This window comes from Lathamus discolor, chromosome 3 (assembly GCF_037157495.1).
Source record: "Lathamus discolor isolate bLatDis1 chromosome 3, bLatDis1.hap1, whole genome shotgun sequence".
NCBI classification, from domain to species: domain Eukaryota; kingdom Metazoa; phylum Chordata; class Aves; order Psittaciformes; family Psittacidae; genus Lathamus; species Lathamus discolor.
The window spans coordinates 147,534,346-147,558,645 of record NC_088886.1 but is presented as its reverse complement, the minus strand read 5'-3'; the positions used below and the strand labels follow the sequence as shown (position 1 = coordinate 147,558,645).

General features: G+C 40.1%; 1 protein-coding gene across 10 annotated transcripts in view; it reads right to left on the bottom strand.

The window, feature by feature from the left end:
• Positions 1-6,117: 6,117 nt before the first annotated feature.
• Positions 6,118-24,300, bottom strand: part of PLEKHA1 (pleckstrin homology domain containing A1) — a 39,900-nt gene continuing 21,717 nt past the window's right edge. For 3 of the 10 annotated variants that reach the window (XM_065672415.1, XM_065672416.1, XM_065672417.1), the window contains exons 4-13: positions 23,982-24,027; positions 21,929-22,026; positions 19,287-19,418; positions 17,616-17,759; positions 16,472-16,540; positions 14,103-14,167; positions 13,200-13,263; positions 11,886-12,003; positions 10,717-10,757; positions 6,118-8,634 (exon numbers count right to left, since the gene is read on the bottom strand). In XM_065672415.1, coding sequence (XP_065528487.1) covers positions 8,305-8,634; positions 10,717-10,757; positions 11,886-12,003; positions 13,200-13,263; positions 14,103-14,167; positions 16,472-16,540; positions 17,616-17,759; positions 19,287-19,418; positions 21,929-22,026; positions 23,982-24,027 — 1,107 coding nt within the window. In that variant the 3' untranslated portion in view covers positions 6,118-8,304. Of the gene's footprint in view, positions 8,635-10,402; positions 10,551-10,686; positions 10,758-11,885; positions 12,004-13,199; positions 13,264-14,102; positions 14,168-16,471; positions 16,541-17,615; positions 17,760-19,286; positions 19,419-21,928; positions 22,027-23,981; positions 24,028-24,300 lie in introns of those variants that run through there. The other 7 variants (XM_065672419.1, XM_065672420.1, XM_065672422.1 and 4 more) reach the window with 7 other exon arrangements.

The window sequence follows — 24,300 nt, the reverse complement described above, 5'->3', positions numbered from 1 at the left end:
ACTACCTCAAATGTGGAGCGTTCTCACAGGAAGTTTGAAACACCCATTGTGTTTATTTGTCTTTTCCATGATGCAGGATTCTTTTTTCTGTATAATTCACCCTGCTTCAAGCTCCTTTACAGGCTGCTAAAGACCTATAATGCACCAGCCAATAGTTCTTCTTAAATAGCACAGAAAAGGGATGTACATTTGTTGATAGTTAAACACCGCAAAGGGAATAAAATACATCCCAAAGTCTTATCTGTGCAGAAATGCCTTACACCTGAAAGGCACTATTAGCACACAAGTTATTATATCTCTCCCATTGCAATGTTTTCTCACAGAAGAGCTATCCAAGCCCAAGGGCATTTATCAATAGAGAAGCCAAAAATGTGCTCTGAAAAATACTTGCACTTGAGAGACTTCCTAGGGAAATATCTCACCTCCTACCTTTCAAACAGAACTGGATGATGGGAGGCTCCATCTACAGATCACAGGTACTACTCAAGGTAGGAACATTTGGATGCTGCCACCAAGGCTCTGGAATTTGCCCTAATGTTCACAGAGTGGTTTGCGTTGGAAGGGACCTTAAAGCTCATCCAGTTCCAGCCCCTGCCACAGGCAGGGACCCCTTCCACTGGAGCAGCTTGCTCCGAGCCCCTGTGTCCAACCTGGCCTTGAGCACTGCCAGGGATGGGGCAGCCACAGCTTCTCTGGGCACCCTGTGCCAGCGCCTCAGCACCCTCACAGGGAAGAGCTTCTGCCTAAGAGCTCAGCTCAGTCTCCCCTCGGGCAGGTTCAAGCCATTCCCCTTGGCCTGTCCCTACAGGCCCTTGTCCCAAGCCCCTCTCCAGGTTCCCTGCAGCCCCTTCAGGCACTGGAGCTGCTCTCAGGTCTCCCCTTCAGGAGCCTCCTCTTCTCCAGGCTGCCCCAGCCCAGCTCGCTCAGCCTGGCTCCAGAGCAGAGCTGCTCCAGGCCTTGCAGCATCTCCATGGCCTCCTCTGGAGAACCCTGAGCAGGTCCATCCCTCCTGCCATATGATGGTGTGCTACAGAAGTAAGCTTTCCCGGGTGCCACATTACCTGAAACGTATCATGTGCAGCCTTTCGAGGCCAGCAGCAGAATGCCTCTTGGTAGGAGCTGCTACCTCCAGTGGCTTCCTAGGCAAAAGAGGGGGTGAGAGAAGCCAGCAGCACTTGCCACAGGATCCTTACATTGCTACTGTACATAGTGGGCAAGGAAATGGCTTTGGAGGGAGCATCTAGGCACACCTGGAAAGGGTGGGAAGGAAGAAGCAAGGAAAGGATGATAAAAGATAACATTTGGCAGGAGAGAAAGGGGTTAACATTATAGTCTGGGACCAGAAGGATGTTGGCCAGAAAAGAGAGGAGGGGAGAAGTTTGGGGTGGCCAGAAGGCCAATGTTCTGAGCAAAGTAAGCAGCTTGGACTTTGCAGAAAGCGTGTTTAGGTTTATTACACCTGTGTTATCATTTAGCTTCATTCACTGATGGCTTCTTCCTAGTTTCTGTTCAGGATTTAACACCCTACCCCCACCCTGCAAAACCCAGGACTTCTCTGCTTTGCAGACTCCTCTGTCTTGTTAAATACCAACCAACCACAACCCACCAAACAACACAACCCCCAGCCTTACTTCTTAAAACCCAGCGCCGGATTCGTTGCAACATACCAAAGAGATGCTGTTACTTTGAAAGCAAACCAGGGGATTTAAACAACATACTCTTTTCCAGATGTGAATTCGGCCCCAGTGCTTGACAAGTGCAGCTGTTGGCACAGGGTATGGAATAAATCAAAGATCAGAAGTGTCTTTTGTGGATCCTCACAGGAAACCAAGCAACCTGGCCTGAGAAACTGATGATCTGAAACAGTTAAATATGGATCTGTGCACCCATGGCTTTTCCTTGGTGTCAGAGAGCAACCCTACAACCAGGAGTATTGCACTGTGGGCAAGGACTATAAAGCAAGCGTGGAAACTTCATAATGAACCTAATGTTAATTTATAGGAAACAAATGCACTGCTATGGGAACCTGCAGCTGACACCCGCCTGTTGAGAACAGGCATTTCTCTGGTGTCCTGCTCAGTTATCATTAAGAGAATGGGGACAACAGGAATGTCGTGCAGCAGAGTGGTTGAAATTCCTAAAAGCTGCGTTCACTCTGCAGATCTATATGGAAAATTACAGTGCTGGCAGTCATTTTAAATGCAAATCCGTAATTACAGTGCCAAAGGTGGCACTTTGAGGAGCGATATTCCACGCTACTACCCCATTACACCCTGACATAACAAATGAGTACCAGGCTCTGGTTCTTGGAGAGGCTGCACAGAGAATCTGCAGTGAAGCACTGCAGCACTGATGGGCACGATTCAGTTGTGGAGCAGGATTCACACTTCGCTGCTCCAGCGAGCAGCCTTCATTGCTTCCATGGAAGTGTCATCTCAGGAGCTCCTCAGCAGCTTACTGGCTTGGAGCATCAAATAGTTACTGAAGTTGTGCTCTAAAAATATTAAGACATTAAATGAAACTGATGAAAGGTTAACACTGGAAATAGCACAGGGGGCTTCAAATTGGTTTTATTTCATTTAACTTTTAAACTAAAAATGCTCAAACCTCCTCTTTAATTTCTTCCCTTTTCCCCACCTCAAATTAATACGGAAACTTCATAAAACCAGCTCTGTTGCACACCTTCAGAGTGCACACTTTTGGTGTGCTCACTGATTTCTCCATCCGTTGTAATACAGATTTCCTATAGAGCCTAAAACAAATTGGTCTTTCGACATCAATATTTTCTATGAAGAGAGCCTTTGTTGTGATAGGAGATACACACTGCGTTGCTGTATGCACTTTTAGCTTAGGTCTGTATAGAATTTCAGCGTCTTAACCTATATAAACAATTGCAAAACCTCAAAGTCAAAAAGTAAGATGATTACAATGGCAGCTGAGTTAGTAAAGAATGAAGTTTCAAACTGGTTATGTCCCCATCCTTCAGTCTGGAGCTCTGATTACTCTGGTTTAGCTCCAAGTTTCTATCTTCGCCTTGCATTACTTTGCCTACTAAAAGAGCGGAGATGCTTCCTTCCCAGTCCGTAGTTGAAGGGACTGTACTCACATGAGACAGTGTAAAGGTCCTTCTGACCAGCTGCATCACTCTGGATAACCAGTTTCCCAGGTACATTCCGGAAACTTTAAACTGCAGTCATTGAAAGTCAACAAGCTCAGCTCAACGCCTCATAGTGCAGCAAGTTACTGCTTTACGCATCTCTTCCAAGCCATAATTAATGTTTTGAGCCTGCACATTTGGTACAATCATCTGCCAGACAGATACTTGCTTCTCATTCAAAAAAGGCTGGATTACTACCTGGCTGTTTGCACGAGACTTCTCTTGTACTGGTTTATCGCAGGGGAATGTGAGATGTCATCTAGAGGAACATAGATAGGCTCAAGAGCTGGGCCAACACACCCCCCACGCAGTCAACAAGGCCACCTACAAGGTCCTGCATCTGGGTCAGGGCAATCCCAAGCACACAAACTGGGCAGAACCTGGATGGAGCAGCCCTGAGGAGAAGGACCTGTGGGTGTTGGTCGATGAGAAGGTCCCCATGACCCAGCTTCAGTGAGTGCTTGAGCCCAGAACCCCCCCATGTGCTGGGCTGCACCCCCAGAGCGTGAGCAGCAGCTCAGGGAGGGGATCCTGCCCCTCTGGTGTGCTCTGGGGAGGCCCCCCCTGCAGCCCTGATCCAGCTCTGGGGCAGCAGCACAATAGGGATGTGGAGCTGCTGGAGTGAGTCCAGAGGAGGCCATGGAGCTGCTGCGAGGGCTGGAGCAGCTCTGCTCTGGAGCCAGGCTGGGAGAGCTGGGCTGGGGCAGCCTGGAGAAGAGAAGGCTCCTGAAGGGGAGACCTGAGAGCAGCTCCAGTGCCTGAAGGGGCTGCAGGAAACCTGGAGAGGGGCTTGGGACAAGGGCCTGTAGGGACAGGCCAAGGGGAATGGCTTGAACCTGCCCGAGGGGAGACTGAGCTGAGCTCTTAGGCAGAAGCTCTTCCCTGTGAGGGTGCTGAGGCGCTGGCACAGGGTGCCCAGAGAAGCTGTGGCTGCCCCATCCCTGGCAGTGCTCAAGGCCAGGTTGGACACAGGGGCTTGGAGCAACCTGCTCCAGTGGAAGGGGTCCCTGCCCGTGGCAGGGGTTGGAGCTGGATGAGCTTTAAGGTCCCTTCCAACAAAAAACACTCTATGTAGGGGCAGTTCTTAGATTTCTTCTGTTCCATCTATTTTTTAGTATCCTCTCATTGTCTGCAATTGCTTTCCAGTCAGTAGCATCACAAGAAAACCCTGACTTTCATTATTCACTGGACCAGTTAACAGATTATTCACTTTCTCACTGTAACATCACAGCTTCCTCAGGAATAAACTGGTGTAAACAAAACCAGCAGGAGACAGGGATGTTTTGATGTCTTCAGTTTGCTGCCATTGCTATTCAAAGCTTACAAGGAGCAAGAGTTTAGAAGAAAACCACCACCAAACCCACAACAAAACAACTTGGAATGGTCCAATGACTTAACTGGAGTTTCAAGATGGATTTCTAAGTCTCAAGAGATATACTTCAGAATTAAATGCCCGAGTAATGTTTAAAGCTAGAGCATGACCTCTAGGTGGTGCTGACATCCTGTTATTCCATGAGGTTACAGCATATTCCAACATAATAAAACTATATTCTGGACCATTGCCCTTTGGCAGTTAGCTTCAGGCACGTGGATTGTAGATTTAGCAGTCACAGTTCCTCTGAATTTCTTATTGCAACACAGTGGGTTTAAATCTACAACCAGAAAGAATAACTCAATTCCCTCTTCACTAAAGGGGCAACAAGTACACAGCAAATGCAGACATGCGAGACAGCACGTAGTAAGACAGAGCATCCAAGTTGTTCCAGTGACCACAGCTCGGCTCTCAACAGGCTGTGAGAAGTAACAAAGGTTTTGATGAAAATAATGAGGACCAAAAAAGCTGAAAGCTAAGCAGCAGAGATGCATGTGGTAAGATAATGAACTAGAACCGGTGTTTTCAGCCTCTTTAACTGCATTTGAGTTGCAGCCACTGACTGTATTTTATTCTGGTTATTTAATACTGGGAACTATTAACTGTATTGCTGTACACAGATTAGTAGCTAACTTGGTGTACCAAGGACTTTACTGGAACATCAACTCCACACCACTGCAATCAAGCTGCTTTTGGAACTTGGTGATGTTATGCCAAAGCTGAAAACACCTAATTTAAATGGAGATGGGCTACTGAAGATACAATTAAATCCACATTCCATACCAGCTCTGGCCTGTGCGACTGGTGAAAATGGGAGCTTCAAGACACTCAGGGCAGCAACTCCTCTAGAAGATGCGTGTTATGGAGCAAAATGTTGGGGGCAAGATCACGCACATTGATACTAGTGCAGCTGCAGATGTGCACATACCTGGAGTAATTCACAGTCAGAAGATGTCGCAGTGGAGCTGGAATTTGAGTAACTGCGTTCAGCCTGTATCTTACCTCAGTTCCTGTTCTTTAGCTGAAGCTTGTGTACTGTTGGGACAGCTAGAGTGAGCGTGCTGCTTTACAACAGGGAAAAGGACTTGGGAAGTGCAGTCACTCAAGTATGATGGTATCACACCGTCTACCATACAGTGAGGTGCTTCCAGATGTTATCCAGGTGGTGTTATTTCAGGAATGCGTTTTGGAGAAAGAACCTTTCTCATGCAACACTATAAAGCCAGAAAAACATGGTACATTTTGTGCTCCTGGGGCATTCTGAGTTCCCCCCCCCCCCCCCATTTCAGATGGTGCCTGATAGTTTCCGACTGGTTAACTTTACATTACCTTGCCTCATCTCTTCCCTTCCACTAATGCAAAAGAAACCTGATCTATTTCCCTTGCATAACATGTAAAACTTCTGCAGAAGAGACCAAGAACAGTGTAAGAAAAACAGCGCACTCTGTTCGATGTCTTTCTTAGGCTACACAACCTGATCAGATTTGAGGAATTAAGACATCATAGCTGGATAAAGGATAATTTGAGCTTTTATATGCTACAAAGAAATACATTGTTCTGATATTTAACAAGGAAACGGAGCCAGATGTTAAGTTACCCAAACTGATTTATTGACAATTTCAATGTGACATATTTACAGCACTGTTTCTAAAATAATTTAACAATTTTCATAGATTTATAAAAGTACTGATAAATAGGAGACCCTGACAATTACCAACCACAAATATTTCCCTATGCTACTGAACTACAACAGTAGTTCTTTTTTCCTCTTCTTTTTTTTTGCCCCCCTCTTTTTGTAAGTCCCATAATGGAGCTGCTTTACCTTCACCCAATGTGTAAAATTGCCAATACCAAAATATAATAGAATGAACATGCAGTGTGAAAGCTGTACCACAGTGGGTGATTTCAGATGTTAGACTACAGTAAAAAATATTTCAATGCAAAGTGTCTTCCACACAGAATGTACTTGTGAAAAAATAAGCTTTTAAAGAGCTATTATCTGTATAGAAGTTAAAACCTACAATACTAGTACAGACATTTACAGGAACTTCCAATTCTGTGCTAGTTTTCACATATATCTAAAGAGTCAAACAAAACCAGTCATTTACAAAGACCACTGCCTTAAGACAGTGGTTAGTTAGCTTATGGATAAACAAAAAGATGAAGGTGCTGATAGAATTTAAGGTTTTGAAGTTAGATATATTTCATTCTTCTATGACACCAATTAGTCTATCCTTGGATCAACAAATTATCATGGTAAAGCCATCCATCTCTCTCAAGCAGGAAGTCAGTTTGGAACCTGGAGAGAAGATGGACTTGTATGATATGCATCTTAGGTTCCAGGAGACCAAAAAACCCAAAGTATCACCAAGCTGGACAATCTGAATCACACTAAGCAGCAGCATGAGATATTTGTGGGGTTGGGATTAAAGCAAACATTTCTTTGTCAAAAATGATGAACAGGACACACTCCATCTAATCCAATACTTGAAATGTAAAGGTTCTTCCCATTTGCATCACTGAAGCCCTGTAACACAGTGTACACAAAGAACAAATACTCTCCTTTTAAACAAAACACATATTGCACAGCTAGCAGGTGCAATACCAGAACACTGGTATCCCTAGAGTAAGTTTCCTGTTTTAAATAGCTGTTTCAGACTATGCTACTCAGACCAACTCCCAGCCAATGTTCAAAACCATTAGGAATGGTTTGTGTACATAACTAATCCCAAAGTGTTTCAACAACGTGAGAAAAAACACAGGCACTTAAGATTCTTAGTGCACCGAAAGTTATAGGCCACAACTGCATGACTATGAACAGCTCAGTACCAACAATGACAAAACTAACCCAGGAGGTCTTCCACTGATCAATACAGAGACAAGAACTGCTCACAAAGCACTGATAAGAAAACCATTCTCAAAACAGTTATCAAACGATACATTTAGACATTTGAGAGAATTTAATTGCTGCAAAGCCTAATGTAACACAACAGAAACCCTGCTTAGTTCAAAAGACTTAAAGTGTCCAAATTCCAAAGTCCAATTTCACTTCTCCCCACCTCCAAAACACCGTGACATGCAGTCCATTGAAAACCCAATGTGCAAAAGGTTATAACCCACTTTCAGGAGTGCATCAAAACTAGGCTGACTATTCAAAATATTATTTTAGTGGATATTTCACAGCACCATAATTAGAATTCCATAATTCAGAATTCTGGGTCTGATAACAAATCAATTGACACTGTTGATCCTAAAGAACAGAAGAAACTTTCTGTGCATTTCCTATCTGAAAGTCACGGAGAGAAACAATCCTCATCTATGCCTAAAGTCTTACTGTAGTTCAAAATGATATTAAATAATCACATTTGTTGGCAATAAGTTCTCCACAATGTAGCATTAGTTGTGAATTTAGTAAGTGTGCCAGATTAGGTATGAAGAGTTGCTGGTACCTTGCTTACTTGCAGAAGTACATTTTGGTTTTGTCTTTTGCTTTTGTTTTCCTCCTAAATAGTGCAGTGGCCCCTCCCTAGTAAGTGATTTACTATCAGGCTTTGAGAAAACACCTAAGGTCCATTTTTGACCCTCAGCTGAAAGGCAATATACTAACACTTTATATATACACATGTGTGCACACAAACACACACACATCCATATATATAAAAATCAGTGTTCCGGTTATTTTGTTCTCATTTCCTATAATTTTCTTTGGTTCAAAGTCCGAGCAAGGAAATTAAGAGGACCAAACAAATGGATCATTCTCCAAACACTTCCATCACTACACATCACTAACTGGAAGGCTTGCATCATCCAGATCCACAAGGCCAGGATCCTGTTCCTGAGTGCCATTTTTACTTTGGGGTTCTGAGAAGCCCCGTTCAGTCACTTTGGAAGCTGATTCTCTTGGAGTGACAACCTGGATCTTGTAGCTCCCTGGCCTGGCCTTGGTAAAAGACTCGTGAAATCCTCGCTTCTCCAAGGCAGGGTATTTGGTGGGAGGGTTTGGGACCAGAGGGCTGCCGTGAGCGGCTGTGGAATGTGAGGAGGCTGGGGCTGGGATGGCAGAACGGAGAGCATGGTTGGGTTCGGAAGAAGACTCGGGATGCTCCTGGAAAAAGAAGAGCAGGTGTCAGACGAAGTCATTGACATCACACTGGAAAGATGCAGTTTCAGAGTTTGCTCTCAGAGAAAACAATAAAATCAAGACAGAAAATACACAAAGCGAAGCATCAGCCACAGCAGCAGGAGGCAGGTGCTTTCTCAAGGCGGTGTGTTATTAAATGTGAGCTTACAGCAGTATGTGACACAATGTCAGGTTCTTCATTTGAAGACATTACATTTCCTAAATCAAGTTCAGCAGCTCTTTAGACTGTATAACGGAGTCCAGAAAATTGAGGCTTCTCATTTTACTATGTTAAGTAACCTTTTGAAGATACACATTTGAAAGTGACCCCTTTCCAAGAGAAAAATGTATTCAAACATACCCATATACATCAGGAACTCCCATGCTAAATCCTGAAGTGATGCACATTTTACTGATCCCTCCTCATGGGGTTCCAATCTCCTCAGGGATCAAACAAAAATAGTAACTACTTTGTGCTATCAAGACTGTGTAAAAATTTCCGAAGTTAATGGAGCAAGAAACTGATTTTGAAGCTATTCCTTCTGATTGCCAAGTTATTTTCTTGTATTTAATATTATTAACTGCCATTCTGTTGGTCTTTACATAACTGTTAGATTGATACTGTGGAAAAAATCATCCACCATTTACTTACTGATAGAAACAAGTTCCCAGACTACCTAGGAAGCATTTAGAAGCCTACAGCATTGGCACAGAGTGCCATTTTACATGTTTTAGGATATCTGGCCTGATCTACAGCTCCAGAACAAAACATTCCTTAGGTTCTGCATTACATCTATCGGTTCTGTCAGGATGTCCCAGGTACCTAGGGATATCTAAAGCAGCGCTGGATACAGTTTTAAGTGATGTGAATAAGTGTTATGTGTGATGATGCAGGGAATATTTCACTCTGCATGCCACAGGGGCTGCAGCTGCTGCCACTTCTGCCATCACCAGCATTAGGGCTGCAGACCCATGTATGTATGCAAGTCACTTTTCAAGCACATATATTAGCAAAAAAACGCCACCACAGATGTGTATCCAAGATGCAAATACGCATCCTAAATGAAATAGTTATTCTTTCACAGCAGTTTCCCCAAGTTTTAGAAGCTATGACACAAGGTCATGAATTTAATCATATTTCATAAAAAGAAATACAGTAGTCCTTGGCAGAATCCAGTAACTAATAGTTCTCTACTGGGTTCACTATAGTGAACAACAGTTCGCCATTGGGTGAAGGAGCTGTGCAACTTGGTTTGGACTTCAGTTTTGTGCCGAGTTGCATTATTTACATTGCTTTATTTCACACCTGACTTGATACTCCAAGAAAAACATCATTCAGTGATTTACCTACTATTCTTATTTTTAATAACTTGAGTTCAACAAATAGCATAAAAGTAAGGCATGTGAGGACAAGATGTCTATAAATTGAGCTGAAGGATACTCAGATTTTGCTACCCACACTGACTGTAATTTCACAGTTAAGAGATTATGCTGCTGGATTACTCCTAAAATGGACTGCTTTGAACAGTGTACCGATTACACATTGTAATGCTTCTACGCTGGAATGCATCATTTCATGCAGAGACTTAGAAGCCATGCAAATCAGGCTACAATATTATCCTTCCAATTGCTAGAGTTACAATGTGCGTGTTTTTCTGTGCACACATCTGTATTAGTTTGTGGGTAGCTTAAATCTCATTTTGCTTTTGCGCAGTTTCATAAAACAAATGGAAAGTAAAATGGAAATATGAACTCTCATGCAAATTAGGTTTAATACTTTCCTGTTACAATGACATCACATAACTTATGTTTAAATAGACAGTATGCTTTGAAGTATAATGACATGGTTTTGCCAGTTTTAATTCCCAATTATTTTAAAAGCAAGAAAAAACAGTGCGAACCTGTAAGTGAATGATAAAATTTATTAGTTAAAGTAATGGGAATGACAACAGGTAGCCATACTTTTAGTTTTTTTATAGTGCAAATTAGTCTCTAGCCCTCTGTTAAGAAGGCAAGTTTACATGAGAGCCCACATACGTGCTGCATTCACCAGTTCTTGATGTATACCTCTGTATACAAGGATTCGACAGCCTTCTGGCCTGCCGCATCTGGAACACAGTGCAAAGCTAAGATTAGAGTAACCTATACTTGGGGAAAGAAGAGAAGAGAGGGAAAAAGAAAGAAGTGTTGCAGACAGTAATAGGTAGATTGCTCAGTTAGCCCCACAAAAAAAAAAATAAAATAAAAATAAGCATACACAAAGAACAGTTATCTGTGTATCTTCATTCCCCCAAAAAGAAACAGAACCTATGATGGGGAGTTGTATTTCAAAGCGTGAAGCAGCTCCTGGCTGCAAAAACTAAATGAGAGCTTAGAGTTAAAAGAAACACTGAATCAATGCAAATGTATAATCAAAAGCCAGATTTACATTCTCAGATTTCAGATGATGGGGGTAATGATATATTCAGTTTACTACAAAACATCCCATAGCCAGAAAGTGAAAACCACAGCTTGCAACGTCTGAACTGTAAAGTACTCAACGTGTTAAATCTGCATATACTTGGAGACACTGTGACACCACAGAAACCTTTTCTGCTTATCACAAGCTCATGTACTTTGTACTGAACATCTCATGCAGTTTAAATGCATGAAGTGCTGGCATCCACATGGCTTCACAAATATTAAGCTTTGTCACAGTGTCTCAGTTCAGTAAAGCTCGGTGGCGTTCACGCTGTTTCCAACCGTAGAAACTAATTCATGCGAGCAGAGATCTCTTAGAGGAGTCGTTTTAAATTTGACTCTGTATCTGCATATACAATAGACTATCAACAACAGAAAATGACAATTTAGTAGTGAGAGTTGTTAAAAACAAATTAGGATTTTGCCAGTTGATTGCAAAACTCAGCAATCAGCAGAAACACCTCGCAGGAATTAGAATGTTTCAATTTTACTTCCAATCTAGTAGTAGGGACAAAGATCCTACTGAACTCAGAAGACTTTTTCTAGGTTAGCAGTTGCATTATCTACACGTTCAAGACAACACAATGCACATAGTTATATATATAAGTAAGACTTAGATAAGTGCCCAATTAAAAAAACAGAACACGTTCTATGCCAGTCTGTATGAAAGTTCATGCAAAGATGCCACGTTACTACAGGACAGGACAGAGAACAGGTAAGAGAGGGGAAAAAAACAATTAGAACTTCATGTGCACAAGGGAACATCAATTAATCACATTTTCTCTGAGGTTCAGAGTAACATACGGAAGCCGCTGATCTTCCAGGTCCCCGCTGTGCTACAATGGCCCCAGAAATTGCTTTTATCCAACTGTGCATGTCTTCTGGACTGTCCGCCTGGATCAAACAACATGCATTGTATTTAACATGATCAACTTGCAAATGTCCCAGTGTCCTGACCATCTGCATTAAAATGACAGCCCTACCCTACTTCAGTAGTCTGTGATTGAAGAAATGGAAGTCCCTGTGGCTTTAACCGTGATTTCTTAAAATCTTACCCTGACTTTACTATATGCATATAGTTATATACAATATTAAGCAAGAAGTATTTTTATACTATTTGCATACTCGACTCAAATCTTTACTTCCAGCAAACAAAAAAGTTAAAGCACCCACACAAATTGTTACAGATCTGACTCCTCTTAAGCAGTTTTTGCCCAACAACATAACCTGCACTCCTCAGTCACTGCAGCACTTTACTTCTGTGAGGTATTTACTGAAGAGCTGCAGTCGAATAAAAACCAGTCTCTGTTGCGGGTCAGCTGTACATTTACGCAGGATAACAATCCAACATAGATGAACACTGAATACCAAGGGTGCACATATCTCAGATAAAGGTAGATCAAAAGCTAAAGCTACCTCCTAATTAGGTTTCAGCTTCATTAAACTAGCACATCCACCCAGCATTAAACATCTGCAACATGTCAGTTATATTCAGCTCGTAACTCAGCATCTGGCACCACTGCCTGTATTAGGCTATACAGACCTTTCTGATCCTACAAGGTAAATTCCAACATTATTTCCAGTACTATGAGCATCACATTCCCATGTAGCTAGGAAAAGCAAGTCTTTCTGATTCATATGGTGATGACATGGCAAGGATGCAATGGATAAAGTACACGTGGATCCGCATTACTAAATAGGTATGGATATCTAAAGGTCACTGTGCTTTAACAGGTATTTTAAAGTGGAAACTAAATTGAATCTGAGAAACCTATTACTAGACCTAAAAATTCAGTACTTCAAAATAAAAGATTTAATATACTGAGCTGATCCTACAGAATCTGAAGATACAAATGCCAATAAAATCACATTAGGATTTATTGTTCGGTATTTTCATACACTACCAACACAACACTTGCTGTTATGTGGAAGATTTCTTACATGCATCTTTCTGAAACGTAATAGAAATCACATTCCTTCTGAAAAATCACAGCATAGTCAAGCACACCTTTAAAAGCAAAACAGCAGCACCTCTCTGCTTTGACTATGGTAGTCCTTGTTTTGCCCAGAGTATAAAACCCAGACATTACCTGTACATAAAAGGTTCGAGAAGTTGTTACAATTTCAAAGAGATTGTCTCTCATCATTATATCACTGCAAACGAAGCACAAAAATAGGTCAACAGCAGGTTCAACTTTCCCACTTTATTTCACAGAGAGTCTAGGATGTGCAGAGAGCATCTGCTGTCTGAAGATCTTTGCATTTCCTTATCCCTCTACTGTTGTTTCTTTGGTAAATACTAAGTAGAAAAAAAAGCAAGCCAGCATCTCTTACTCACTTTAGTCCTAAGACTTTTTAATTTACAGTGGCATGTATGATACTATATACATTTTTTCTTGGAACATTCTAAACCATATCATGTTATGTTGATAAATATTTATTGTTCAAATTTCTACGAGTTTCACATATGTTTTATGTTTTCACAAAGTATCAGTCCTAAACAGTAGCCTGGTAAAAAAACCAAAACCTGTATCCATCATAACTACTACAAAGGCAATTCATTCCTTTGTATACTGCCATTTGGTGGGAGGGAAACAGCAGGAGAAAGAGTGTTGTCATCTAAATTTAGATGAGTTAATGGCCTCTAAAGGTTTAGAGATTACATAAGTAGAATAGAGAGTCCTAAAATTGCTGCCCCAGATCAGACAGCACCTATGCATCTACAACTCATGACTGTATGAAATTTCTTTGTTTCACCCTTGTCCAATGCATCTACACTTGATTGAATGTTACACGTTTGAAACACACATTAATACAGAACCATCAAAAACAGTCTGATGCACAAAACTGCCTTCTGTCCTAGAAATAAAGTATCACACATGCATACAACAACTGAAGGAATCAAAGTTCTTTGTTGTTTCCAACTAGCAGTCTGGCCATGACAAAGCAGCATACTACATCACATATAATGGCATCAGTGATTTTCTCCTCACCTTTGTTTGCATTCCTGAACTTTATGGACCTCCTTAAGTGGTATAACCCGGAGAGGTTCCTTTTCCTGAAAATAAAGATATTTTAGTAGAGTATATCTAACAACTATGAGACAGTCAGAAAACCAGAGGTCAGGACAGATGACAGCAGCAGAGTTGGATAAATGAGACTTTCAAGGCAGTAATTTATGCAAAAGGTGGTGTCAACCTAAATTGAAGTTGCTTTTGTTCAATATTAAACTAACAATGGCACTTGCAATGAAGAGGAAGCCAAATTAAGAAGTAAAACACCCAGAATCATTCATTCACCTTACTGTAAGGGAGACAATCACCCCTAAGCAGATCATAAACTGAATCTGGCCTCAAGCGGCTCATTTCAGTACAACTGTCATTAAATATATTTGCTATTAAATGTTACAATACAAGACACTTAGTTAATTGTGCTGACATGGCTTTAAATAAGATTAACTGTATACTATACTCAATATAATTAGAAATAACACACAGAAATCAGTGACACCAAAACCTGTAACAGAGCAAGAATTCTTAAAGCTTATGACAATTCTGTTACTGCAGCAAAAATAAGTGCTACAATTCTGTCAAAGAGGGAAAAAAGTGAGAACATTCTAACAGAAATACTTTCACTTTTGCCATGACAACATGATGTCACACATACTATTATATTTTCCTGTGGTTGTTGCAGTCAAACACAAACAAACCCAACTTATTTTACCTCCTACTTTGTTTTCTTTAAGCAATGTTACAATGAACAACTTCAGTTGGCTTCAGCTTGTGGACAAAACAAAAGCTGTCAGCTCTGAATGACTTTCTCTACAATTTCTATTACATATGTTTAAGAGACTTATGTTGTTCTTGCAAACAGTGAATGTCACCCAAATATAACCATCCTCAAATGCCAGTTTTCATTAGATCACTTGTCTCTATAGCAGATCAAATGTATGGAGCTTAAAACTCAGTGTTTTCAGTTATTTTGCCCCTCTTTCCCTCTCTCCCCTCCCTGTTCCTTCCTAGGTTCACTCATCCATTACAACAGAGTTTTCAAAGTAATAAATAGTGAACTGCAGGATCATCCCTGGAATACAGACACCTGACGCAGGGAGCACCTATTTTTCCTGTCTTAATAGGATCATCAGACAGTATGGGTTCTTCCCTATGAAGGTGCTGAGGCACTGGCACAGGGTGCCCAGAGAAGCTGTGGCTGCCCCATCCCTGGCAGTGTTCAAGGCCAGGTTGGACACAGGGGCTTTGGAGCAACCTGTTCTAGTGGAAGGTGTCCCTGCCCGTGGCAGGCGGTTGGAACTGGATGTGCTTTAGAGTCCCTTTCAACCCTAATCAGTCTGTGATTCTGTGAAACACTAAGTGTGTGTATTGCTACCATTTTTTCCTAGTATATTCTGACACAGTACAATTCTTCACTGAAGGTTCTGTTTGCTTGTGAGCCATCTGCGCTCAGATATATATTTTTGTAAATAAAAATAGAAGGTTTATTATAGGCAATGAGTCAGAACTGCATTATGCTGACACAAAGATAATGATGCAAGACCAAACTTCTCCTACTGTTTACTCTCTTGTCAAAATAAAGCAAAAGTTCTCTTCAGAAACAGCCTAAAATTTGGGTTCTTGACATTTTACATCTTGCAGTTGGCCCCTAAACTCAAACTTCCATAATTCATAATACTCTACAACTCAAGAATTCATTCCTTAGCTACAGATTTTCCCATGTTTAGTAAGTGTGGGATTCCATTTCAGGGAAAACAGGTTGCTTCCAACATCAGCCACTTAAAGTTTAAATGAAGCCTGAAGGCACTTAAGATTTGATCAAAACTGGTCAAAAGGTTGAAAAGTGATGAGTGGGGAAGAAAAGATCATGAAACCAAAGCAAACTCCGTAAGTGCTGCTGCTGAACAGCAGAGTTTTTTGCCTGTCTTAGCTGCCATGGTGACATGAGTGAAGGGAAAAGATCCCATCATTTGTATGATAAACCACCCCATCATTCTAACTTGAAATTCAGAACTGCAAGATGATAGTTTTGTCTCTCCGCATAATGATCAGCTATTTCAGGAACACAGTGAGTACAAAGTGACATAAAATACCAATAAAAAAAAAAATCAGGGTGATTGTAGAATACAGCCTATTCCTGTTCATCAGTGCCCTTCAAAAAAATTCCCCAAGCAGAAGACTGAAGTCCAAGTTAACAGCCACTCTATTAATTATTTTCCTCTTCCCAATCACAGAAAGTTATTCAAGTCCAGAGCTGCAGGAGCAGCACAGCACATTTTTCGAATACAAATGTTTTTCTTTTGATATTCTTGCAAGTATCACTGGAAAATAACACATATTGAAAAACTTACCAGTTCAGACTTAAAATACCCTATTGTGTTTTCATCTAACTGAAAGTATCTTCTCTTCCAGTTCTTCATCTGTTAAAGGAAAGAATAAACATGTATGTATTTTACGACAGGTAAATATATTTGTATTTTATATATTATGCACCAATTTATAATTTCAGCTTCTAATTCTAGTTTGCATTTCTAATACATGGTATTGCATAATTCCTATCTATTTAAGTATTAATCTATAATGTTTATTTTTAATATATCACAGACTGGTTTGGGTTGGAAGGGACCTGAAAGCTCATCCAGTTCCAATCCCCTGCCATGGGCAGGGGCACCTTCCACTAGAGCAGGTTGCTGCAAGCCCTGTCCAATTTATTTGAATGTGGGATGTTTACTAATATAGTGTCCCCAGAATAATTCTGCAAGATTCTGCCCTATTTAAACTGCTAAAATTGAAGACTCTGGAAGCTATTTCTGTTGTAAGAATTGTTCAGCAATCTCCTTTGAAACTGTAGCAACTGAGCGGCACAAATACCCACTGGGAATGTTAAAAGACACTAAAGGTTTCTAGTTTACTTTAAATTTAAAAATAAGGAATGTTATAGAAGAAGCTTCATAATCCAAGATAAAATTAGCCTGAGAAGTCACGAAGCATCTTGCTTAATCTGAACTATCTGTTCCTTTCTATTAGCAAGGCATCATGTGAATAATTCCACTTGTGTTAGTCAGTCTGGCAGGTTGTATAATTCTTCCTCTGAGCTGCAACATTAGCTTTTTTTGAAGCATTTTAGTGATTTAAAAAGCATGCAGACATTGCACTTCTGCCTTAATTTAGATGTTCTAATATGGATCTCTATATAACTGCAGGACAGAGAAATTCCTAGCTGCGTGCACTAACCACGATATGAAAGCCTCTGTGCGCACACTTTTCCTCTCCAAACATCTCCAACAACATAACACTGAAGAATGTTATGAAAAGAAGTAACACAGTAATGAATTACTTGCTACTGGAGGATGAGTTCTCTCCTAATAGTGTTGGTTGTGCTGAAGTTACCAGCAATCTTGCCTTTCTTGTTTAAATCATCTATTCGGTGAGTAAAACTGCCACCTTAGGACCTTTGTTTTCAATTAATGAAACACACTGATCTCAAATACTTACCACTGCTCCTTGTTTTACACAGTAACCAGCTTTGATAATAGCATTATCTGGGGGATGCTTAGCAGAAAAGTAAGGAAGGTGACTTTGCGACCGTTTCAAGTAATTACTATCACCCCCTTCACTGCACTCACTAGTTTCTTCTTTCTAGAAAAAAGCAGGAAAGTTCAGAATACTCTCAGTTTTTTCTCTAAAGGTCAAAGAAAAACTGTACTAGTTGTAATAGGGAAGAATTGCATCAGCTCATGCTCACAAATCCCATTTCTAATTTGTCTGAAAGGCCAAAATACTTCAACTGATATCTAAAGACAAGTAATGAGACTCTCCAAAGGCTCTTGCTGAAGACTTGGCAAGCTCCATTTAGAAACTAAACCAAGAAAGTGCTGGGTATCCTCAAACAATATTGACAGACACTCAATGAAGAACATTACAGACCTAAACCCAAGATATATCCATGTATTTAGTGCAAACACACAACATGACTAAGGGCAAAACACTAGAGGTGGCTACATCAGAGAAAAAGCTATTTCTAGGACCATAAGACACATCAGAATTCACCAACTTAAAATCAGTTCAGGTGAATACATGTAATTTACATGATATTGATCCAGTCTGTAACTTTTCAGCTCAGGGAACTTCCAGAAACAGATATAGGTCTATATCTTTAACACTGCATACATTCTTCTTCCACCAGCTTGTCCACTCACTCATACTCAGGCATCCCTCCCATTTTTGGCAAGGAGTACCTTATGTTCTATTACTCTCTGAAAGAAGAATGTCTTTACTTTGTTTCACCTGGTTACACCATTAGCTTTGTCTAAAAGCCCATAGCTCTCATACTGGAACAGTTACACACGGACCAGTTATCCTTCAAATTTTACTCTGAACCTTTCCAGTTCTTGTTTTTAGTGAAAACAAAACCGGTCACACTAATCAGTGTCTGGTCAAAGACAGGATTTATACAGCAACAAAAACATTTGCTGTTTTGCTCCTTATTCTTTTTCTAGCAACTCCTCGTATTTGTGGGGCTTTTCCTCCACTGTTACTGAACATTAAGATGATGTTTTCAGAGTGTGACTGTAAATCTTACCTCTCAAGTGGAAATGGTTATTTCACAATCCAGTATTTTCTATAACAACTAGGACTGTTTTCCCCCAAATCCATTACATCATATTTATTTTCACTGAATTTCACTTCCTATCTTATTTGCCCACACACGCCATCTCATAAGGCCCTTCTGCAACAGTTTAATTTGCTGTCATTCTTATTACCTCTAATAATATTGTGTACATATAAGCAGCTGACATAACCCACTGACATAATCACCTCCTTTTTTGCACACTTTTCCTGGCAGTTAAACAAAGACAGAACTTTGGCATTGTTACCACCAACAGTTCATTTTACACACACAAGATGTTTTCAGCATACTACCCAATATCTGAGCAAAAAAAAAACCCCAATACTCAAGCAATTTTTTGTAGTCTTGTATAAAGGGAATAAAACCTTCTATAAAGTGAAAAAAATCCTCAAAAATCCCCAGCAAGTACCAGTAAGAGACACACATCAAAATATAAGTCCTCAGAGCAAGCTATATTGTGATATATGTCCTATTTGCCTGTCAAACAACAAAGCTTCCCCTATCAAGTAACAGCCCACTTGTTTTAAGGGTATTACCTGGGTAGGTGTTATGATAGGAACACCACCAACAATTTCTGTCCTGTATGAGACTTGCTTCTTTCCACCTGGGCTTTCAACTTGACGATTTGCATTATCCATCTGACACAGAGGATCAGACTGCTTTGGTACCTGAAAGTGGAAAATGATAACTGACAAAAGTTATATGAAGACTTAAAAAAGCTCTTATCATTAGTCAAGAATGTTTCATTTGTCTTTAAGGAGGATTTAACAAATGTTCTCTAATTGTAAAAGGCTAGGAACAGCTTACATGAAAGCTTGTTGCAATGGCTTTAGTTCTTGGAAGATCTGGTGGCAATAAGGGCATTTACCAGATGCCTTGACATCTAAAAATCTCTTCCCAGCTTTGCTGTAAGGGCTATAGTTCATCTTCAAGAAGCACTGCTAATTTGTCGAAGAACTGGTTCTTTATTTTTCATTTCCTTTCAGTTTTAGTAGCAAGTGCTTTAGACTGGGGATGCCCCAGTGCCTGCAGAGCCAGCATGGTAAGGCCATAAATATGGAGTTACAGCACTGAGACTTGTGTCAAATAGGATGCCTGACCAGTGTGACACATGCACTCATATCCCAAGACCTGGCACAAAGACTGTGTGTACCTCCATGAATCCTGCATATATTGCTAAATTCTTTCCAAAATGAGCCTAACTAGCTTTAATTCTCTCAAACGTGGAACTAAAGCAATCAAAACACCACAGGAATTTAATTTCCCAGTAAGTGTTTTGATCTAAAATGTTTACTCAAATGTCTGGGTTTATGCAAGAAGTAAATACCTGCAACGCAAGAAATGCACTGACTGGCCACCTAAGACATTTTTGTTTATCAACTCCTTTCACCCCTAATATTAATATAGTAAATTTGACTTCAACAAGTAAAATGACCTCAACAAGAAGAGATCAAGAGTTTCACACCAAAATACCCTAGCCAGCAACCTGCTGGATATTTACACAGGACATCAGATTCCTTCAGAAAGAAGGGACATGCAAATTGTCTTTACACAGAGAACTACCATCCAAGAGTGTGGCACATTCAAAACTTGAACTGATCTAGTCAAAAACAAAGCTACTTTTTAGTCTGCTGTGGTTCCAGAACCTATGCCTAGGACTGCTTATTTTACAGAAAAACAACCTGCAAAGAAGTACAAACAGTCCTAAGAGCACCAATGTCAGCCTGGGACAGCTTCTCCCTGGCCAAGTGAAGGTGGCACTCAGCAGCTTGCCCATCTGTGGCACTGGGCTCATTCTCACTTCCACCCTCCCCATAGCCTTGCACAACACCCAGCTTTGCCAGCACAGGTAAAAGAGGACCTCATTCATAGCCAAGTTTGGTGCTGAAAGAGAAGACTTTCTACTCCTGCACACAGATCATGGGCCTCAGCCTTTCAAGAGAAGGTGGTTGTAGCTGCAGCTTTATGGGTTAAGTGTTTCAGTTGCCACAAACTCTTAATTAAAAATGTTACAGACCAACCCCACAACCACCTTCCGACAGGAATGCATTTTCAAACAGCACTCAAACAGGTACACAATGTGCTGGACTGCAGAGGCTCATAGTTGTTTGGAAATTATCAGCACTCAGAATACTGAAAAATGCAAGAAATCCTGTAGGATTACAATCTACAGCAAGTACTGCTCTTGTGAAAATTCACAACTGAATGATCTTGGTCTTTTAAAGACAAAAAATACTAATGACTTCACCAGCCATTTCAAATGCAAGTTAAACATGACAACTATGTTGCACACTAAATTCTAATGTGATGCCATTAATTCTTTATGTTTCTTGAGCTGGCAACAGCTCAAGTCTGGTCGTGGTGTGTCCTCCTTATGAAAAAACCAAGTGAGAAGGCTTTGAGATTCTGTTCTTTTTATTTATTAATTGTAGTAACATTTTTATACCTCAAAAGAAAGGGCTGCATTAAAACAATGCAAACAACTCACAGAAACATCCTTAGCTAACCTAAAAATGAGAAAGTTGATGACAACAAACATGAATGTGTGCATCCACGCTCAGAATCCTTTCTTTGTAAGGGAATGCCCTCAAAACAGTTGTCATCGCTTCGCTAAACTGGACAGAAACAAAACCATTTCTTCTGCCTCCTGCAAAGACTGAGGTAATATGTGGGGTTTTCTATCATGTGATAACCAGCTGTCCTGATGCAGACCAGGAAAGTAGTTTAATACCTGTCAGAGGAATGCATTAATGTTTCTTTGACTGGATGTTACTTGAAATAAGGAAAGAGCCTTTGGAATGTGGCATAATGTGTTTGCTCAGTATTGTAGTGATACCTTAAGAAGCATTTTTGACAGCAGGCAAATGCATGTGTATCTTTGCCCTGCCTCAAGTGTCTTCTGGATATTTCAATTAATATTAAATGTGTAGTTAACTTTAAATTATTAGAACCATCATATGCTGTAATGAAAACAATCACATTTTTGTCCAATTTCCAAAGCAAAAAGTAAAATAAATTCAGGTCTGGGGGAGTTCTGCACAGTCTTCCAAGTCTTGGAAAGCCAAGCCAAGACTTGCTTGTAGACATAAAAACTACTGTAGCATAAAAAAAATGGAGGCAAAGCACATTTAAGCATCTTGAAACAGTCACCATTTGAATGCATTGCTAAAGCACTTACTGTGATTTTGGTAGCTTTGTTCAGAACATTCACCCATTCAACTAGGTCCTGCTGATCATTGGCTTGTAGAAAGTATTTTCTCATCCCTGCATTCATAACTGTTGAAAGCCATTGTGAAAAGTTAACAAACACTGAGATTTAAGAGCAGACTTAAGAATTTCATAAAAGATTTGATTTCAGATGGAAGATCCAGTTGTATTTCTTTCTAAAAAGTCATTTTAGGATACATCCACCCACCTGACAGGTTTCCTTTATTCTAAAAGAACCCCTGTTTTTCTTTTCTGTTTTCTAAGCATCATACAGAATTTGTTCAAGTCTTTTTATTACATAGAAAAAGCCTCAACTTTTATCAGAGCTTTCCACAGCTCCACTTCCCTTTTCTCAATTTCTGTAAGCAACAAAGTTTTATACTTGAGGACTTCTACAATTTCTTCTTTTAATCCTCTGACCAGTATCTGCTCTCCTTTGCAACAAACTCAATGTTACGATGATCAATGACTATTAATTTTTCTTTAAATGTGTGGAAAAATCAGTATTGATTACTAAGTATATGATGCTCAGGACCAAACAACTTTAAAATGGCCAGAACATAGAAGTTTATTTTACTTGAGCAACTTGCCAGAGAAAGTGTATTCTTAGTAAGTTTATTTATCTACCTGGCAACACCTAGCATACCTTTATCCAAAAAGGGTAAACATATTTCTGTGTACCAGTAAAAAAATCATGGTTAGTTTTCTCACAAATTCTAAGGAATTCTGTTGAAATTAGTTTTAGGGTGAAAAGTGACTAAAACCTTCCCAGAACTTTACAGTCTGCTCTACCTATAACGTAACAGTTCTTCAGGTCATCGTTAACAGCAAACATATGCCAGAAACATGCTTTTCACTCTTCTGTCACCTTTCTCCCCCAAGTGGATGAACCAACATTATTAGATGCAAACATAAACTCAAAACACAGAACTGTATAATGAATTAACTGAAACAATTCCCAATATTTAAATAAAATTACAATAAACGTAAATTTTTCCTCTAAAAAGCATCAAAACCACTTTAATAAATCAGAACTATTCAAAGCTTTCAGCTAGCATCTTACATCATTAAGGCTTTTTACAGCTGGCCCACTGACAAGAGCAATTTTACACCTGATGAAGACAAACACCTCTCCACATGCATGTGCAGAGGAATCTGTAGATGGCACTGAACTGACATGCGAGGTGCTAGTCTAGAGTCCCTGAAGCCTTACACACAGGCGTGATTAGTGTTTCGTGGGCTTCAACACAGAGACTGCGTAAGTCTGGTGGAGTTGCCTTCTCTGGGCCTGTACAACACTCCACATGGTAAAGGACACCTTAAGTAACTGTCTTAAACCTTCAGGCATTTTTAGTACCTACACCTCAGCTAGAAGTCTTGTATGAATGCAGCCACAGAGAATAGTTATTCATAAACAGAGCAGAGGCTGATTCCAGTCTCTACATGTACTTTTGTGATTGCCAATTGCTTGTCAAAAACCATGGAATTATATTAAATTCTGTACAAATTACGTATAAGGGGGGTTTATGATTATCTAAAGCTTTACTCAAGTTTAAACAAGTTTAAGTATCAAGAAACCTAGCAGGTACCCCAAAAGCAAATTCTTCTTCTTCAGTGCAGCAACAGAGGCTGAAATTTAACTTAAGAGCACTGGCTGACTGGATTTTTAGATGAATTAACTCTTTTATGAGTAATACAGATCGAAATAGCTAAATTATTTGTCTTCAGAGCTGACAGGCAAGCCAAGCTTCTGAAAGCACCCAGCATTTTCCATTAGCTTATTAATGCCTCAAAAATGTCAAGCATCTGAAAACCAGCTCTCACCTACTCCTCATTGAACTGCAACACAGTAAGCCATGAAAACACCTTATGAAGAAGCCAACATCTCCCTCATGCTAAAGAGGAGACAGTGAATATAAGTAATTTTAAAACTATGCACTACCAGTTATATCTAGTGAGTTACAGAACATTGCATTTGGTTTTGAAGAATGTACTTGATGCACATGCTGTGTGCAAGAACTTACCAAAACAGAACTCTGCCTTTGGCCTTAGCTTAGTTGCATCGCTCACCTAGTAAGGAAATTCAGATTATAAATACCACTGTGCACACAAAATGTACATCAGATATCACATTCTTCTCTTTCAAGTGGCTACAACATTTGAAGATTAGCAGCATAGCAAGTTTGCAAGATATAAAGCTATATAGACATAACAAAATATACTACATAAAATTCAGTTCAAGATGTGCAACCCATGGTAAGAGACAGCTTAAGCCATATGTTCCTGATCCTTAACTTGAAGGATTCATCACCAAACGTTTAAATATGGAAACATAGCACTTCT